Here is a 17621-nt window from a genome sequence, read left to right on the forward strand (position 1 = left end):
AACAGGCCGTGGGGAGTGACCCAGCACCGAGCTTCCTACTGGGAGGTGACAGGCCCATCCCAGGACCAGGAGTGGCCATTACAGCCAGAGCGGAGCATGGGCTGGGAGAGGCTCCCCGCAGTCAGGCTTCAGGGAGAAGAGGGTGAGGCAGCCCAGAAGCAGCTGACCTGTCGTCCTGCGCACCCACAGCGCCCCAGCAGGCAGAGTGCAGCAGCCTCACGCCGGCTCTGCTGCAGAGCCCCAAGGCTCCCCCCCCAGGGCAGCATACAGGGGCATCAATGCCCAACCTCCTGCACAGCCACCCACCAGCACACGGGGTCATTAGCGCCCGACCTCCCAGCACACGGGGTCATTAGCGCCCAACCTCCCAGCACAGCCACCCACCAGCACACGGGGTCATTAGCGCCCGACCTCCCAGCACAGCCACCCACCAGCACACGGGGTCATTAGCACCCGACCTCCCAGCACAGCCACCCATCAGCACACAGGGGCAACAGTGCCTGACCTCCCAGCACAGCCAGTCACCCCTCAGCTGCACAGTAAAGGAGGGACAGTCCTGCCCTGGGACCCTCCCCGGCCCGGCTCCACTCTCTGGGCCCAGCTCCGATGCCCAGGTACAACTCCCCCTCTCCTCTCATTTGGTGCCTGCTGCCCCCCATGCCCCGCAGTGAAGAATTCACAGCCAGACTAGTTTGTCCTCTGTTTTATTGCCGTGTAAACACGATAGCCCTGCCATTAAATATAAACCTGGAGCCGAGTCTGGCTCCTCGGTCACTTTCTCCGTGGAGACTCACATTGCAGCCCATCTGTCCCGTTCCTTCTGGCAGCCCCAGCAGCACTGACTGGGGGCAGCCCCGGGCACGGCCCCCCATCTGGCGAGCTCAGGGCAGAGAGCACAGCTCCACGGAGAAGCCAGGAGTCAATGCTTGCTCGGAGAAGAGCCCGAATCCAGCAGCTGTGTCCCTGCACAGGGCCCTGCCTGTGGCCAATGGGGACAGGACTCCCTGTCCCCTTATGCAGCCCTGCAAGCAGCGGCATGGAGAGCCAGAGGGTGACAGCACCAGCAGGGGCAGCTGCGTCAGGCCTGCTGAGCCAGCGGCAGCGACAGCTCAAACCTCCCATGGGAAGTTCTCGTCCAAGGGCTGCAGCCTCCTCCCGTCCTGCTAAAATACTGCTGAGGCCAAACCGGCCTGGGTCCTGGTTCCCATGGGGAGCAGCACAGTCAGTGAATAGAGGGACCCCCCACACACACATCCTGGGGCCCGGGCCCTGTAGGCTTCCCCCTCCCCCAAGCCAGGAGTGCTTTGGCCAGTGGGTTATTGCCAGAGCTGCATTGCACTGACATCAAATGCCTTATTGTTCCATACCCTCCCCCCGCTCTACAGCAGCAGGCTCCAGCTGCCCAGAGCCCACGCTGCGCTTTCAGGAATGCAAGCCAGCAGCCGGCACCCTGAGCAACCTGGGACAGAGCCCTGGACCGGACCTGCAGCTCTAATCCCTCCTGCCCTGCAGCACCCCAGGGACTCCGTGGGTGAGCGGCTGACAGGGCAAGAGCACCCCACACTGACCAAACGGGGGCTCTCAGAGCCTCCAACCCCAAGTGGCAGCACCTGGGGGGCAAAGCCAGGCAATTACTCTTTAAAGCCACATGCTCCAGGGCTGGAGCCCCCCACCCTGCCAGCCACGGGAGGCGGAGGGGAGCCTCAGCCCACTGGAGCCAGCAGAGTTCATGGGGCAGAAGGCAAGAGACAGGGGGTGCTGCACCTCACTGTGGGATGGAGTCGCATGGCCAGCCCTGTCCTCACAAGTCACTCTACTCACATCAACACCCCACACTCACCAGCACGTAAAGCCACACACTGTGGGGCAGGGCCAGGCACCCCGTGCATACAGGAGCAGAGGGTCCATGCTGCTCGAGGAGGTGGCAGCCCCAACATGGCCGGCGCGCTGTGTGGAGGAGACAGGGAGAGGCTCCAGCCCCACTGCAGTCTCCAGCCTCCTCCACCAGCCACTCACAGCCTTCCAGGGCCATTTCATGGGAGCAGAGGTTTTGGAGCAAACCCTGGACCTGCCCAGCCCAGAGTGAGGACAATGCAAGTGCCAGCCCAAATGAAGCCCCCTCCCAGGGGCTGCTCAGCATCACTGTCCCATGAAAAGAGGGGGGAGGGAAACACTGAGACCAGACAGGGTCCAGAGCAGAGCTGGGATCAGAACCCAAGTGGCCCGACTCCCAGCCCCATCCTCTAACCAGCTCCCGGGAGTCTCTCCAGCCCCAGGAGATTACAGGTCCCCCCTCAGTGCCCCAGCCCAGCCAGTGCCAGCACTAGTCTAGAGCTGATGGTCTGAGCCCATCCCCCACCCAGCCCACTGTGTGCAGGGAGCGGGCCCGCTGCACCATGCAGGAGGGGAAGAACAACCAGAGCCAGCAGAGCAGGTGGGGCAGGCTGTGGGGAGGCAGCCAAGCCAGCCCCTCCTGCAGCTCAGGTGCTGTTGCCCTGCTCCTGCTCGAAGAGCACCATGGCCAGCTGAGAACGGGAGCCCAGCCCCTCCAGATTGCTCTGCATGCAGCGGTGGTAGATCTCCTCGCTGAGGCGGGGGTTGCAGACGTGCTGCCGGTAGCGCTGCAGCAGGGCGGGCTCCATGGCCCGGAAGACGTGCAGGTTGGAATACTTGATGAACATGTCGTAGATGTCCAGAGTCTCCAAGATGTCTTCGTTCTCCTGCGCGTCGCCTGCCATGCGGGTGCGCGCGGCCATGTAGTCGGCGTTGTAGAAACAGGCCTCGTGGAAGATGTCTCGGTCAAAGCGCCCAGCGTCCCGCACCAGATCCAGGGCGGCGGGCGGGGCCTGGCTGTGGTAGGCGATGGCCGGGTTGTAGCCCTGGAAGTGGACTGGGAAGAAGACCTGCCAGCTGTTGATGGTGTTCATGCGGCACCGGTTCAGGAAGTCGGTGGTGACCTCGGTGTCCACACTGGCCACGAAGAAAAGTGTGTCCACGGGGTGCTTCTTGGAAATGATGTCCATGACCTTGATCTGGGAGGGCGCATCTGTCTTGACGCTGATCCAAGGGATCTTCACCTCGGTGTACTTGCGCTCATACTCTGCGATCCTGGCCTTGACTGGGGCGAAAACGTCATTCTGTGCCACCTGCTGGGCCTCGAAGGGGTCGTAGATGAAGAGGAAGGTGAGCACGGCGTTCTCACTGCTCTCGAAGGCGGCCGCTGCGTACACCTCCAGGAAGTGGCTAGCGTGGTCCCGGTCATGTGCCGTCAGCGGCAGGATGACGTTGATGCGGCTGGCCTCAGTCACGTAGGGCATGGGGATGATCTCCACCTCGCTGAGGGGGCGTACCAGATGCACGCGCTTGACAACTGAGCGGCTGTGCCCCTTCTGCGTCACCACCTCCACCTGCAGGTCCAGCGTGTACTCCATGCCCCGCGTGGGGTCGAAGCGCCGGTACCCATTCACCAGCTGCTGCTTGCGGATGTGCAGCACAGGCTGGTACTTGCGGTTCAGCTCCTCCATGGCCATGGCCACCACGTCGGCCACGTCAGCCATGTCCACGCCACGCAGCTCGCACTTGGGGGAGCCATCCACGCACGAGTACAACTGCTCCTCCGTGAAGTAGTCCCAGCGCAGCACCTCAAAGCGCGTCTTGGGCTGGAATGGGGGTGTGATGCCGACAGGCCACGTGGCGCCGTGGTCTCCGTCCGCAGACAGGCTGCTGGTGTTCTGGATCTCCAGCTGCACAAGGGGGAAGGGGAGTTGAAGCAGGAACAAGACACCCTCCAGTCCCCCACACCAACCCTCCATGGCTTGGCTTATCTCCTCCCAGGCACAGAGTCACCCCCGGTTTCCTACCAAATCCCTGAGTTTCCAGGGGAGCTCTGTGTGGCTCGAAGCGTCTCTCACGCCAGCCAAAGTTGGTCCAATAAAAGATTGTCACTCCAGGGGCAGGGATGCATAGCTAACAGACCGCGAAGACACCATTCCCCCATCAGATGGCAGCACCAACCCGAACGATAAGGAGCTGAGACTATTCCTCGGCTGCTCAAGGTTACACAAACCCTACAGTGACTCCAGCTGGTTGGCCAATCCCCCCAGCTCATCTGCTGCCCTGCACCACTCCCACCTCCACCCTTCAGCTGGGTCATCAGGCTGAGACCTTCAGGGCAGGGACTTGCTCTGACCATGCCCACTGGCATGACAGGGCCCGATCCTGAGCGGGGTCTGTGGGCGCTACCATCATATAACATTTATAAATTCATAGAAGGCAAGAGGGTCTGACCCCTCTCCCAGTCTCAAACCCTCTCCAGAAACTCCTGCATCCAGCCTCCCACTCCTGGCTGAGCTGGGGCAGGACCTTTAGAACTACGTCTGGTCCCTGGGTGACCTGTGCCAGTGGTTAATTCCCTGCCCCATTAAACATCTGTGCCCTATTTCTACTTTGAATTTGTCTCACTTCAGCTCCAGCCACTGGGTCTCGCTCTGCATTGTCTGCTAGGCTAGAGACCTCTGTCAGGAGAAATCTACCTCTGTCAGTACTTGTACAGTGCATATGCCCAAGGCACTTCATACTCTTCTCTTGGATGGACTGAATAGACTGAGCTGCCTAGTCTCTCACTGTCAGGTAGCTTTTCAGATCTCAAATCCCTTCTGTAGCTCTTTTCTGAGCCCGTTTTTCCAATGCTCTGTTTGAAGGGTTGACACCAGAACTGGACACAGTGTGCAGTCCTGCTCTAACGCCATACACAGGGTGAATACCACCTCCTTGCTTCCACCTGGCATTCCCCTGCTTATACAGCTCGGGATGAAGTTCGCCCATTTAGCTACAGCACTGCACTGGGCGCTCATGTTCAACTGGTTACGTACCGTGACCCCGAAATCCTGTTCACTGTGTCCAGGATACGGTACCCATCTTGTAAGCGTGACCTACATTCTTTTTCCCTAGGTGTATGACCTCGCATCTGGCTGTGTTAAAACACATGCTGTTCACGTGAGTCAACTTAATCAAGTGATCCAGGCCAGGCTGTGTCACAGACCTGTCCTCATCCTTATTTACAACTCAGCAATTCGTGTTATCTGCAGATTTTACCAGCCCTGATAAAAGATATTGAATAGCACTGGGTCAAGAACAGAGCCCTGCAGGACCCCAATAGACAGACCCCAGTGGATGACAATTTCCCATTTATGACGACATCTGGAGATCTGTTCACCAGTTTCTAATCCATTTCAGACAGGCTGCACTGATTTTATGAAGTGCTTAATTTTTTCTGTTTAATCGAAACCACCATGTGGAGCTAAAACATGCCTTACAGAGTCTCGGTGCATCATGGTAACACAGTTACCTTTACCATCGAAACCTGTGATTCAGCCACACACAATCACAGATTGGATTTTAACCTGGCGCCATGGTGGCTTTTCTCCCGTCCCCAGATACTTACTCGGGGCTCCAGGATTTGTTACATGTCAAACACTAACAACAGAGACACTCAGAGGGGCCTCCACATGGCCGTGAGGATTCACAGGAACCGGGAAGGTCAGGGGCCATGGCCAAGAGCTCTGGCTTCGGTAGAGACGGACGCCCAGTTGGGATTCCTGTTACCAGAGCGACCTGAGGCTCCGTCCCAGCCGGCTCAGCGCCGGTGGCACACGCCCAGCGGAGTTACAGACAATAAAAGGGATGGGTTTTAAAGTCTATCAAGAGCCAAAGGAACCCTACCTATGGTATTGGTCCATGACTAGATGCAAATGGTACAACTGTTCAAAAAGCTAATGAGGTTTTAGGATGCATCAGGCGAGGTATTTCCAGCAAAGATAAGGAGGTGTTAATACCGTTATATAAGGCACTGGTGAGACCCCACCTGGAATACTGTGTGCAGTTCTGGTCTCCCATGTTTAAGAAGGATGAATTCAAACTGGAACAGGTTCAGAGACGGGCTACTAGGATGATCTGAGGAATGGAAAACCTGCCTTATGAAAGGAGACTCAAAGAGCTTGACCTGTTTAGCCTAGCCAAAAGAAGGCTGAGGGGGGATATGCTTGCTCTTTATAAATATATCAGAGGGATTAATATTAGGGAGGGAGAGGAATTATTTAAGCTTAGTACCAATGTAGACACAAGAACAAATGGGTATAAACTGGACACTAGGAAGTTTAGACTTGAAATTAGACAAAGGTTTCTAACCATTAGAGGAGTGGAGTTCTGGAACAGCCTTCCAAGGGGAGTAATGGGGGCAAAAGACATATCTGGCTTTAAGACTAAGCTTGATAAGTTTATGGAAGGGATGGTATGACGGGATAGCTTAATTTTGGCAATTGATCTTTGATTATCAGCAGATAAGCATGCCCAGTGGTCTGTGATGGGATGTTGGATGGGATGAGATCTGAGTTACTGCAGAGAATTCTTTCCTGAGTGCTGGCTGGTGAGTCTTGCCCACATGCTCAGGGTTTAGCTGATGGCCATATCTGGGGTCGGGAAGGAATTTTCCTCCGGGGCAGATTGGCAGAAGCCCTGGAGGTTTTTCGCCTTCCTCTGCAGGGTGGGACACGGGTCACTTGCTGGAGGATTCTCTGCAGCTTGAGGTCTTCAAACCACAATTTGAAGACTTCAATAACTCGGACATAGGTTAGGGGTTTGTTATAGAAGTGGATGGGTAGGGTTCTGTGGCCTGCTTTGTGCAGGAGGTCAGACTAGATGATCATATTGGTCCCTTCTGACCCTAAAGTCTATGAGTCTAACTGTCAATGATAATGCGAAAAAGCTGAAGTGTTCAAAAAATATTTCTGTTCTGAAGGTGGAAAAAAGCCAGATCATGTTGTCATGTCACGTGATGATCAAACACTTTCCATTCCAAGAGTAACTCTGGAGATGTTAAACAGCAGCTATTAAATTCAGACATTTTTAAATCAGCAGGTCTGGATAACCTGCCTTCAAGAGTTTTAAAAGAGCTGGCACAGAAAGTCTCCAGACCTTTAATGTTGATTTTTAACAAGTCATGGAACCCTGGGGAATTTTCGGAGCACTGGCACAATGCTATTGTGTTAATATTCAAAAAGGGTAAACGGGATGGCCTGAGGAATTACTGGCCTATCAGTCTGACATCGGCCCTGGGCAAAATAATGGGACAGCTGAAACAGGACTCTATTAATAAAGAATTAAAGGAAGGTAATGTAATTAATGCCAATCAACATTTCTTTTTAATGAGATTACAAACTTGGTTGATACAAGTTGGTAAATATATTACATCTAGATGGTTCTGTAAGGGGTTTGATTTGGCACCATATTACAACTCAATTAATAAACTAGAAAAACACAAAAAAAATCAACATGGCCACACATTGAATGGATGAAAGACGGGCTACTAGGTCTCAAAATGTAATTGTAAATGGGAAATCATCATCGAGCTGGCTTGTTTCTAATGGGGTCCTGCAGGGAACAGTTTATGGCCCTGTGCTATTTAGCATGTTTATCAATGGCTTTGAAAAAACAAAGTCACTGATAAAGTTTGCATATGACAGAGATTGGGGGAAAAATAAACAAAAGAGAAAGACAAGTCATCAACACAGAATGACCTGGATTTCTTGGTAAGCTGGGCGCAAGCAAACAATGTGTTTTTAGTACAGCCAAATGCAAAGACATGCATCTAAGAACAAAGAATGTAGCCATACTTACAGAATGGGGGATTGCATCTGGGGCAGCAGCTGAACATGAGCTCTCAGTGAGATGCTGTGGCCAAAGGGACTAGGCCATCCTTAGAATATCAGGTAGGAGAAGGGGTATTATATTACCTCTGTATTCGGCACTGGTGCCATGGCTGCTGGAATTCTGCATCCTATTCTGGCGACCATAATTCAAGGGTGTTGATAAACTGGAGAGCTTCAGAGAAGAGCCACAAGAATGATTAACAGATTGGAAGACCTGCCTTATAGTGACAGACTCAAGGAGCTCAATCTGTTTAGCTTAACAAAGAGAAGGTTAAGGGGTGTCTTGATCATGTCTGTAAGTACCTACATGGGGAACAGAAATTTGTTAGTAGAAGGTTCTTCAGTCTAGCAGAGGAAGGTCGAACATGATCCAATGGCTAGAAGTTGAAGCTAGACAAATTCAGCCTAGAAATAAGGTGCACATTTTTAAGTGACAGTAATTAGCCGCTGGAACAGTTTGCCAAGGGTCATGGAAAATTCCCTACCACCGGAAGTTTTTAAATCAGGACTAGACATTTCCTAGAAGGTCTGCTCTAGTTCAGCCAGGGACTGTTTCGAGGAAGTTCTCGGTCTGTGTTATGCAGAGGTCAGAGCATAACCTCCATCACAGAGATCCTTTCCGCCTTCAAAAGAAATAAACTGATGAAACCCTGCAGGAGGAAGGCAGCCAGCAGTGGGGCACTTGAGCTGGGCAATAGTGCCAGGCTGGGCTCAGAGATCAGGCCAGTCCAGATCTACCAGAGTAACTGCCCGCAGAGAGTATGCTCTGTCACCCTGGCAGGCCCATTCTCCTAGCAGAACCATCTCTGCCGGGGTCGATCACCAGCACAGAGGGTGAAGGAAGATGCCTGGCCCCGGTGCCAGGGCACAGGCCAGGGGGATTCTGTGCTCTGGCTGCCTCATTAAGGCAGGTAAAGCACATTGAGATTGAATGAGACGCCTCCCTGAGGCAAGGTGACGCAAGCCGTAGCCAGGCTGCTCCCTGCCCATCTGATTCGGAGCTCTAGGCCTGTCCCCTCTACACTCCCCCTCTCCCAGTGCTGGGCCTCACCTGGAGCTGCTGGATCTCCTGGTAGGTCCTCTCCAGCTCCACCTGGGCAAAGTGTTTGTGCAACCTGTACATCTGGACAGGGTCCAGCACAGGATGGGCAGTGAAAGCGCTCTGGAAACGGGGGTCGCTCTCCCGCTCCGGGTCCGTGTTCTTCCCCAGCTCAAAGTACTGGTACCGCAGGCCCTGAACCGGAGAGAGAGGGGATAATACCTGCCCCAAATCACACCCTGCTCCCTGCTCCGAGTACCAGTACCGCAGGCCCTGAGCTGGAGTTCTACCTGTGTAAACCCCTTTTGGCCTCTGGAGGATATCCCACAGTTCCAAAAGTGACCACTCTGGCCAGCATCTCCACTGCTCTGATGCCGGTTAAAGGGACGTCTGCCCCTCCCCCTGCAAGCCCCAGGAAGTTTGAAACTCCCTTTTCCTTTGCTTGTAGATGTGGTGGGGAAAGCAGCCAGATAGCACGGAGGGGCGGGGGTGTTAAAAATGCCAGGAAAGAAACAAGGAAGTAATGGGGCTGCTGGGACACGAAGCAGGGCAGCACAGGGCACTGAGCAGGGACCCAGAACGCCTTCCACTCACCCCCTCTTCCCACAAGGCCTACCAAGAGCTGCACTGTGGGCCCTACAGCGCTGCTCTCATCGGCGATGGAACTGCTACTCGTGTAAACACTCTCTGATGCCCGAGGAATTAAGTGAGGACACAAACCAGCACTTTTCTTTCACTGGTTCCCTATCATCAGTGAAACTTGCAACGCAGAAACTCTGCAAGTGTAGACATACCCTTCGGCTCAGAATTTGCTACTCACATCCAATTTCTTTAGCATTTTAGGCTTAGTTTGCATTTTTCTTTTATCTGCTATGTAATCTGCTTTGATCCGTTTGCTATCCCTTACGGTCACTTAAAATCTATCTTTTGTAGTTAATAAACTTGTTTTGTTTTGTCTAAAACCAGTGTAGAGAAATCATACTTGGGGCATAAAGCTGTGTATATTCCTCTCCACATTGAGGAAGGTGGCGAATTTCATGAGCTTATGCTGTACAGATCTCTGTGCAGTGCAAGACGGTATATCTTTGGGATTACCCTCTAGAGGGGGGTGTTCATTTGAAGTCTGGGCAGTTTCTTTGCTGAGCCTTCCCATGCAGAGCTGATTTTAGCATCTGTGTGTTCCTGCAGCTGGCTGTGTGTGCTGGTAACATGCAGGCTGAAGCCTGGGGGAGGACTTGGCAGGCTGCACAGTATAGTGTAAAGTGAACTCAGGTTGGTGGATCAGGCAGGCTCAGTGGTACCCCAGTTCCAGGTAGCACCCTGGGGGAAACCCGTCACAGGGCAGAGAGGTCAGTGTGGGGGATCAATGAGTGGGTGAGGGTTGATGGGGCAGAGGGGGCCAATGCGGGGGGTGGAGGTTGATTGGGGCAGGTGGTCAGGATGGGGGTTGATGGTGGCAGTGGGTGAAGTCAGTGCAGGGGGGCCAGTGTGGGGGTGGGGATTGAATGGGGTAGGGGTCAGGATGGGGGCAGGGGGACAATGTGGGGGGTGGAGGTTGATGGGGGCAGGGAATCAATGAAGGGGTGAGGGTTGATGAGAAGGAGGGGGCCATTGTGGGGGGTGGAAGTTGATGGGGGCAGGGGAGTAGTGTGGCGGTGAGGGGGCAAGGATAGATGGAGGCAGGGAAACAATGAAGGGGTGAGGGTTGATGGGGGAAGGGGGTCAGGGTGGGGGTGAGGGTTGATGGGCAGGAGGGGGCCAGTGTGGTGGTTGATGGGGGCAAGGGGCCAGGGTGGGGGTGGGGATTGAGGGGGGCAAGAGGCCAGGGAGGGGGTTGATGGGGGCGAGGGTAGATGGAGGCAGGGAAACAATGAAGGGGTGAGGGTTGATGGGGACGGGGTGGGGATGGGGACTGATGGGGGCAGGAGGCCAGCATGGGAGCGAGGGGGCAGGAGGCCAGGGCAAGGGTTGATGGGGACGAGGGCAGATGGAGGCAGGGAATCAATGAAGGGGTGAGGGTTGACAGGGAGGAGGGGGCCAGTGTGAGGGTTGATGGAGGCAGGGGATCAATGAAGGGGCGAAGGTTGATGGGGGGCGGAGATTGACGGGGGCAGGAGGCCGGGGAGGGGCAAGGGGGGGAGCTCTGACCTCGTGCTCCTCCATGCAGTTGATGGCCGTGTAGTCGATGATGCAGCGCCCCAGCCATTCATCGGGCCGGGCGCTCAGGATGTCGTTGCGGCAGTTCTCCAGGTGGGGCTGCAGGCGCAGCAGCAGGCTGCGGGAGAGCAGGTAGCCGAAGCCACCGTAGCAGTAGCGCCCCTCGGTGTCGCCCCCAATGAACTCCTCAGGCCGGCCCAGGTAGAGGAGGGTGTTGATGCTGAGGTGGGCGACCAGGTGGCTGACGCGATGGGCCTCAGTGTAGGTGTCGTCCTGCACCAGGTAGAACCAGTCGAAGTCACCCACGTAGTGGTCCAGCATGTACTTGATGGTCTGGTACATGTTCCAGATGGGCCGCTCATCACCATGTGTCACCACTGTCATGCCGTGCGGCACCTTGCGGCCCCGCGTGCCCGTGAAGTACACTAGCCGCTCCAGCCGATGTCCCAGCGTGCGGTTCACGGCCACAGCCAGCGTGTTCAGTGTGCTCTTGGAGGTGAGCACGCCCACAAAGAGCCGCTGCCGGATGCCCAGCTCCGTACTGATGTACCGCGTCCTGGAAGGGCAGAGAGCGCATGTTAGCGAGCCTTTTCCCCAGCCCAGGGAACCTGCCTCCAGCCAGCCAGGCTCAGACCTGCCCCTGAGCCCTGCAGGGTTGATCCTGCTGACCACGTGAGTTATGGCACCCAGGCACAGCTTTGGATTTCTGGGCCTCTCCCCAAACACAGATGAGCTGCATCTGAGCCACTGAGTAGGGATGGATTCAGGCAGGGCACTGTTGTGAGGAAGCTTCCAGAGACACAGGGGTGGGGGGCAGAGTAGTAGGTGATGACCAGCCCATCTCTGCCCAGCAGACGTCCTTCCAGGGCAGGGCAGATTCAGGGCAAGGAAGTGAGAGGCAGGGGCTGGGTGGGGCAGGATACACAGCACGTCCTCCTCCCCCCATGGCATCCCCTCACATCATCAGTGAACTACCCTGTCTCACAGCCCCACCCTGGTGCAGAACCCCTCCTGCAGACCCCAACACCTCAGCTGCCCTTTGCCACCTTCTCCCGTTTGCAGAGAGCGCCACCCTGGCTAGCCCTGCTCCTGTCTGGCAAGTTTCCTGCACAGCTCTCAAAGCAGTTCATAAAAGACGCTAGCATCACCAACCCCATCGTAGGGATAGGCAGTGACAGGCCCCAGAGCACCCATCAGGCCAGCAGCAGAGCCAGGAAGAGAACCCAGAGCTCCTGCATCCCAGTCCAGTGCTCTGTCCATTGGGTCACACCCACTAATCCCCCAGCCACACTTGCAGGGGCCCCTCGCATGTCTGAGACCCCAGGACTCCCACACTGGCACGGGGCAGCCAATGGTCCCTCCCACCAGCCCGGCACAGAGACACTGCCCCAGCACAGATACCCAATACGTGCCCTCACCAGGTCTCAGCTTCAGCTCCAAGCATGGAAATTCCCTCCCCACAGAGAATGTCATGACACCAAGAGGACTGCGGGGGTGAATAGCTGGGGCAGAGGTAGGTGAGGGGACATCCCAGGTTATGAGGAACCCCAGCAGAACCCCCATGAACTAAGGACTCTCAAAAGCCTCCAAGCATCAGGCATGTTTTCTCGACCCGCCTCCTCTAAAGCACACACAGCAACAGGCACATTTATTTTATGAATATAGACCCAAATCCAGATTCCCCGCAGCACGTGCCCCTTCCTTTGGGGAGGGGACAGCAGAATGAACACGTGGCAGATGTGGAGTCACTTGGCTGAATGCCCCACTGGAAGGGGCCCAGATACAGCAGGGCCAAGCACAGTACAAAACCTATATAGACCAGAACAGCCGGCCTTCACATGGGCCTCTCTGGTCCTCCAGAACCCCCTCTTCTGTGGTGCTCTAAAGAGGCTAATTCCTAATCCCCCACACAGGAGCAGGATAAGGCTGCATGGGGCCTGGGAGAGCATGTCCCAGCCCTGCAGGAGGTGGCCCTGGGGCACATGTCGTGAGTGGGGAGAAAGGGAGTTTGCTGACAACACTTCTCTCCTTCCCTCCCCCGACCCAGCGTCAGGGAAGGGGGACTTGACCTGCCTTGGCCCCAGAGGTTAAGGCACGTGCCACACACAGGGCGACACACACCATGGGCCCAGGCAGCACCAGCCCAGCCACTGCTAACCCAGGCTTCCCACTGCCCCCATGGGCCTGGCCTGTGACACGCAGCATCCCATAACTGTGCCTGGAGGGCGAGGGCCAGGGCCAGGGCCAGGGCCAGGGCCAGGTCCCGGTCTGTGCCAGGGAGCTGCTATGCTGAGCCCACTGGACTGCAGGAGGGGTGGGATATGCTCCCCCACCGACAGGGCATCACAGCATCCCAAACAAACCCTTCTTAGGAGGGGAGCAGGGTGCAGTTTGAGTGGAGCAAAGCAGCTGTATGTCCTGGGATGGAGACCCCCACCCCCACAGGCCTCAGTGGGTACTGAAGTTTCCTGTAGGCAACATGGGGCAGCCCAGGAGAGTCTCTGGATAGGGCGTGTACATGCAGCAAAGCTGCCCTCCTGGTCACCACACCAGGGCTCCCACATTCAATGGAGCACACGCCAGGGCAGACACAAGGCCCAGGACAAGCTCCGGGACAGCCCACCACCAGCCCCGGGGCACTGCTAAGGGACAGGACTACGTGCCCTATTCCAGTGTGCCCCTGCCCACCTGCCAACCCCACTCAGGCAGGGACAAGGGTGGGACACAGCACCATGGCCCCAACTCAGCTGGAGGCTGTCCCTTATGGATGGCTGCAGAGAGCATCCTGATTAGTGCACCCAGGCTGTGCAGACCCAGAGTCAGGCAGGCCCTGCCCCGAAGAGCTCAGTCTAATTAGGCAGCTCGGTATGCAATGGGGGAGGGTGGTGGTAGCATGAGGCTCCCCAGGGCACAGCTCAAGGGTCCCAAATCTACTAACCCCGCTCTCTTGGTTGCCGCGTGGCTCACATCAAGCAGCAGGCCCATGACAGGGCAGCTGCACCACTGGCGGGCGCTGACGGGAGGACACCATGCAGGGCAGGGCAGGGCAGGGCGAGCAGAGGTTCTGCGAGGTGCGGCGGGTAAGGCTGCACAGTGGAGGTGTGATGAACATGAGGCAGGGCAGAGCCCCAAAGGAGGTGAGGGTGAGAGACCTGAACGTGCTGCAGCAGAGAAGGGGTGGCTGCGGATGGGACCCAGTCTGCTTCGTGGGAAGATATTGGCAGACCCCTGATGAGGTGCAGCGAGGGGAGGGGCTCTCCACAGCCCAGTAGCAATGGTACTGTCTCCCCACTAAGCCCACGTTTCAGGCAGGAATCCCAGCTCCAGGGCAGCTTTTTGCCCAGGGAAAGGATCTGAGCGCCCCAGGAACAGCCACACACAGCGAGTTCCCAGAGCCCCCCTTCTGTTGCCCTGCCCCATGCATTTCCCGCCCTCCACCGTCCAGACACCTGCTCTGCTGCAGCTCCCCCTTGCTAGGAGACCCATCCCTCCCACAGGAGTGAGCTGTCACAAGTCACAGTCCCACAGCTCAAAAGAGACAAGCTCCAGCACCCCGCTGCCCAGAGACCCACTCCTGCAGTGAGAGTCACTGACAGCCCCTTCCTGCCCACGGACAGCTGGGCTCTGCTCTCCCCAAGCACCCACTCAATCACAGGGCCTCTGCTGTTCCCCAAGCGGGACGATTTCAGCTCCTAAGCCCAGCCCACCTGAGCCAGAGAGGGCCCAGGGCCCAAACATGGGAGGCCATGAAAGGCAGCACCAGCACAAAAGGCGCCTGAAGCCTGTGAAGAGGGCGTGAAAGAGCTGGTCTCAGTGCTGGCTGCTGGGGGGCCCAGCCCCACTCACAGCAGCCCCAGCCAGAGCTGCATGATGCACACATCACTCTCAGGTTTTAATCAATGCAGCGCAGCCAAGAGGCAGGAAACAACCCGGAGCTGCTGCCTCCCGCACACTGGACTCATTCAGCCCCTCCACTTCCTGCCCTCTCGCCTCATCCAGCGGACAACAGGGCTTGTTCACTGGCCTGGGCCCTGGGGGCTCTGTGCTGCACCCTGAGAGGGCCCCAGCACTGCCAAACACTGAGCCCAGGGACCAGCTCCTGCAGTCACTCACCCTGCTCTCTGTAGCACCTGGATGTCCACAAAGGCCTCCCATCCAAATACTGACCAGGCCCAACCCTGCTTAGCTTGGGATATTGCAGCCCTAGGTGGAATAACCTCAAACCACCACAGGGCAAGTTGACATTAGATAAGAGAAAAAGCTTCCTAATAGAGAGAACAAGTTATCAATGGGGCAGGCCCTAGGCCAGGAAACATTTTGTGATAAGGCAAGAATGGGGCAAGAACAGTCTGAGAATGCAGAGCAGCAGCACTGGGAACAGTGGTACTGCCAGCTCGGCCAGCAGTGGCTGTGCACAGCCAGGCCGCTCCCAAAGCAAACTATTTCTGCAGAAAGACTTCCTGCGCGGCCCCTGCGCTCTCCTGGAAGGGCCAATAAACCAGTTAGTCTCACTGAGCAGATGGAGGCAGCACTGTCTGGCCAGCCAGCAGCACTCACCCTGCTGAGCCACAGCTGAAGCCCAGCCCCTTCATGGCCCCTTCCGCATCAAGTCAGAGCCCCACATTTGCCTAACGGTGTCCCCACTGACCGCTCCAAGCCAGCATGCAAGCTGCACCAATATGAACCACCACAGCAGCCACTGCCCTAGGGACAAGCTACATGCCACAGCCTGGCACTTCTCCCCCACACCCACATCACCACCCTTGCGCTTCACATCCAGAGGCAGCTGTACCATGTTTCTGTAACAGACCTTGCCCAGTGCAGCAGTTCTGAGCCTTCCCCCTGCCCCAGGTCTCCCATTTAAGGTCACTCCCCACTACCCCAATCCCTGTACTATGATGGGCCAGCTGCTGGGTGTCTGGCTGTGGAGCTGGTATGAAATGCACTGGGGAACAGCAGGATTAGGACCAGGCTGCGGCCAATTACTTTCCACTGGGCAGACCCTAGTCACTCACCACCACCACCACTCATCTCTCCCCGTGGGCTCCTTGCAGGGGTTGTTCCATTCAAGGAAGGCAGCCTCAGGGTGCTTGGCACACCAGCTCCCCACCCTATTGCACCTGGAAGCCAGACTCCTCAGGCACCTATTCCACTTCACCTCGGCATGCCCTGCTGTGTCCTCTGCCCCCATGGGGTTTGGGCTGGCCCAGGACGGCGAGTCTGGGCACGGAGCACCCCAGCACCATCGACAGGCGCAGCAGGTGCCATTGGATGTAAGTGAAGGGTGCCAGTGCCCCAGGGCCTGGCTCATACACGGTGGAGGCTGGAGGGCCAGCCCTAGGGATACTGGGTGGATGGGGGCTGCAGGCACCAGACAGGGGAGGCTCTGTCCATGACATGGATGGTGAGCAGAGCTGACCCCCACACTTGTGACTTCATAAACTCTCCATCTTCCCACAGCCCCTCAACCCACAGCCCCAGCCCCCCATCTTCCCACAGCCCCCAACCCCCTGCCCCACCCCCCATCTTCCCACAGCCCCCCCACTCATCTTCCCAACCCCCTAGCCCCCCAACCCTCAGCTTCCCACATTCCCCCAACCCACAACCCACAACCAGCTGCCCCAACCCCCATCTTCCCACACCAACCCACAGCCCCACCACCCGCCAACCTCCAGCCCCCCATCTTCCCATAGCCCCCCAACCCTCAGCTTCCCACATTCCCCCAACCCACAACCAGCTGCCCCAACCCCCAGCCCCCCGACCCCATCTTCCCACATCCTCTCAACCCACAGCCCAGTCCCCCCCATCTTCCCACAGCCCCCAACGCCCTGCCACCCCTCATCTTCCCAACCCCCCGCCCCATCTTCCCACAGCCCCCCCACTCCCCGCCCCCCATCTTCCCCCAGCCCCCAACACCCTGCCACCCCTCATCTTCCCAACCCCCCGCCCCATCTTCCCACAGCCCCTGTCCCCCAGCCCCACCCCCCTCTTCTCCCTTCCCCCCGCCCCCACCTGACGGCCTTGCTGGCGGCGCGCGCGGGCGCGGCGGGCCGGGCTGGCAGCACGCGCGGCTCCCAGGCGGCGGCGGCGGTTGGCGGCTGGCGGGCGGGGGCGGGGCCGGCGCGCGGCGGGGGGGCGGGGCGGCGCGCGGCGCGCGGCCCGCAGGGGGCCTGGCCCCAGCCCGCGCTCAGCAGACTCAGCGTCAGCCCCAGCGACACCCCGACGGCCACGGGCGCCGCGGGCCGCAGCAGCGGCAGCAGCAGCGAGAGGCGCATGGCGGGTGCGACGTGTCCGCGCGCCCCGCGTCAGCAGCGCCGCGTCACCGCGCGCCAGCCAATCCCCGCGCGGCGCGCGCCCGCCCGCCTGCGGCACGTCCGGCGGTTCCCCGCGGGCGGGGCTGGATGGGCCCGTGGGGGCAGAGGGGCAGAGGGGCACAGTGGGGGGGGGACCATGGGGGGGCAGAGGGGCACAGCGGGGGTGGGCCTGGGGGGGCCATGGGGGGGCAGAGGGGCACAGCGGGGGTGGGCCTGGGGGGGCCATGGGGGGGCAGAGGGGCACAGCGGGGGTGGGGCTGGATGGGCCCATGGGGGGCAGAGGGGCACAGCGGGGGTGGGGCTGGGGGGGCCATGGGGGGGTAGAGGGGCACAGCGGGGGTGGGGCTGGATGGGCCCATGGGGGGCAGAGGGGCACAGCGGGGGTGGGGCTGGGGGGGCCATGGG

At 58.0% G+C, this 17621-nt stretch overlaps 1 protein-coding gene across 2 annotated transcripts; it reads right to left on the minus strand.

Moving 5' to 3' along the window:
• Positions 1-688: 688 nt before the first annotated feature.
• On the minus strand, positions 689-17177 carry CHPF (chondroitin polymerizing factor). 2 transcript variants are annotated; one of them, XM_030580120.1, is made up of 4 exons: positions 16915-17177; positions 10894-11458; positions 8758-8940; positions 689-3743 (listed from the first exon to the last, which is right to left on the minus strand). In XM_030580120.1, the coding sequence occupies exons 1-4, from the start codon at positions 17175-17177 to the stop codon at positions 2481-2483; spliced, it is 2274 nt and encodes a 757-aa protein (XP_030435980.1). In that variant the 3' UTR covers positions 689-2480. The 2 variants fall into 2 exon arrangements, with proteins under 2 accessions (XP_030435980.1, XP_030435981.1); XM_030580121.1 differs by lacking the exons at positions 8758-8940; positions 16915-17177 and adding an exon at positions 16061-16081.
• Between the last annotated feature and the right edge of the window lie 444 nt (positions 17178-17621).

This window comes from Gopherus evgoodei, chromosome 11 (assembly GCF_007399415.2).
Source record: "Gopherus evgoodei ecotype Sinaloan lineage chromosome 11, rGopEvg1_v1.p, whole genome shotgun sequence".
Classification (NCBI taxonomy): domain Eukaryota; kingdom Metazoa; phylum Chordata; order Testudines; family Testudinidae; genus Gopherus; species Gopherus evgoodei.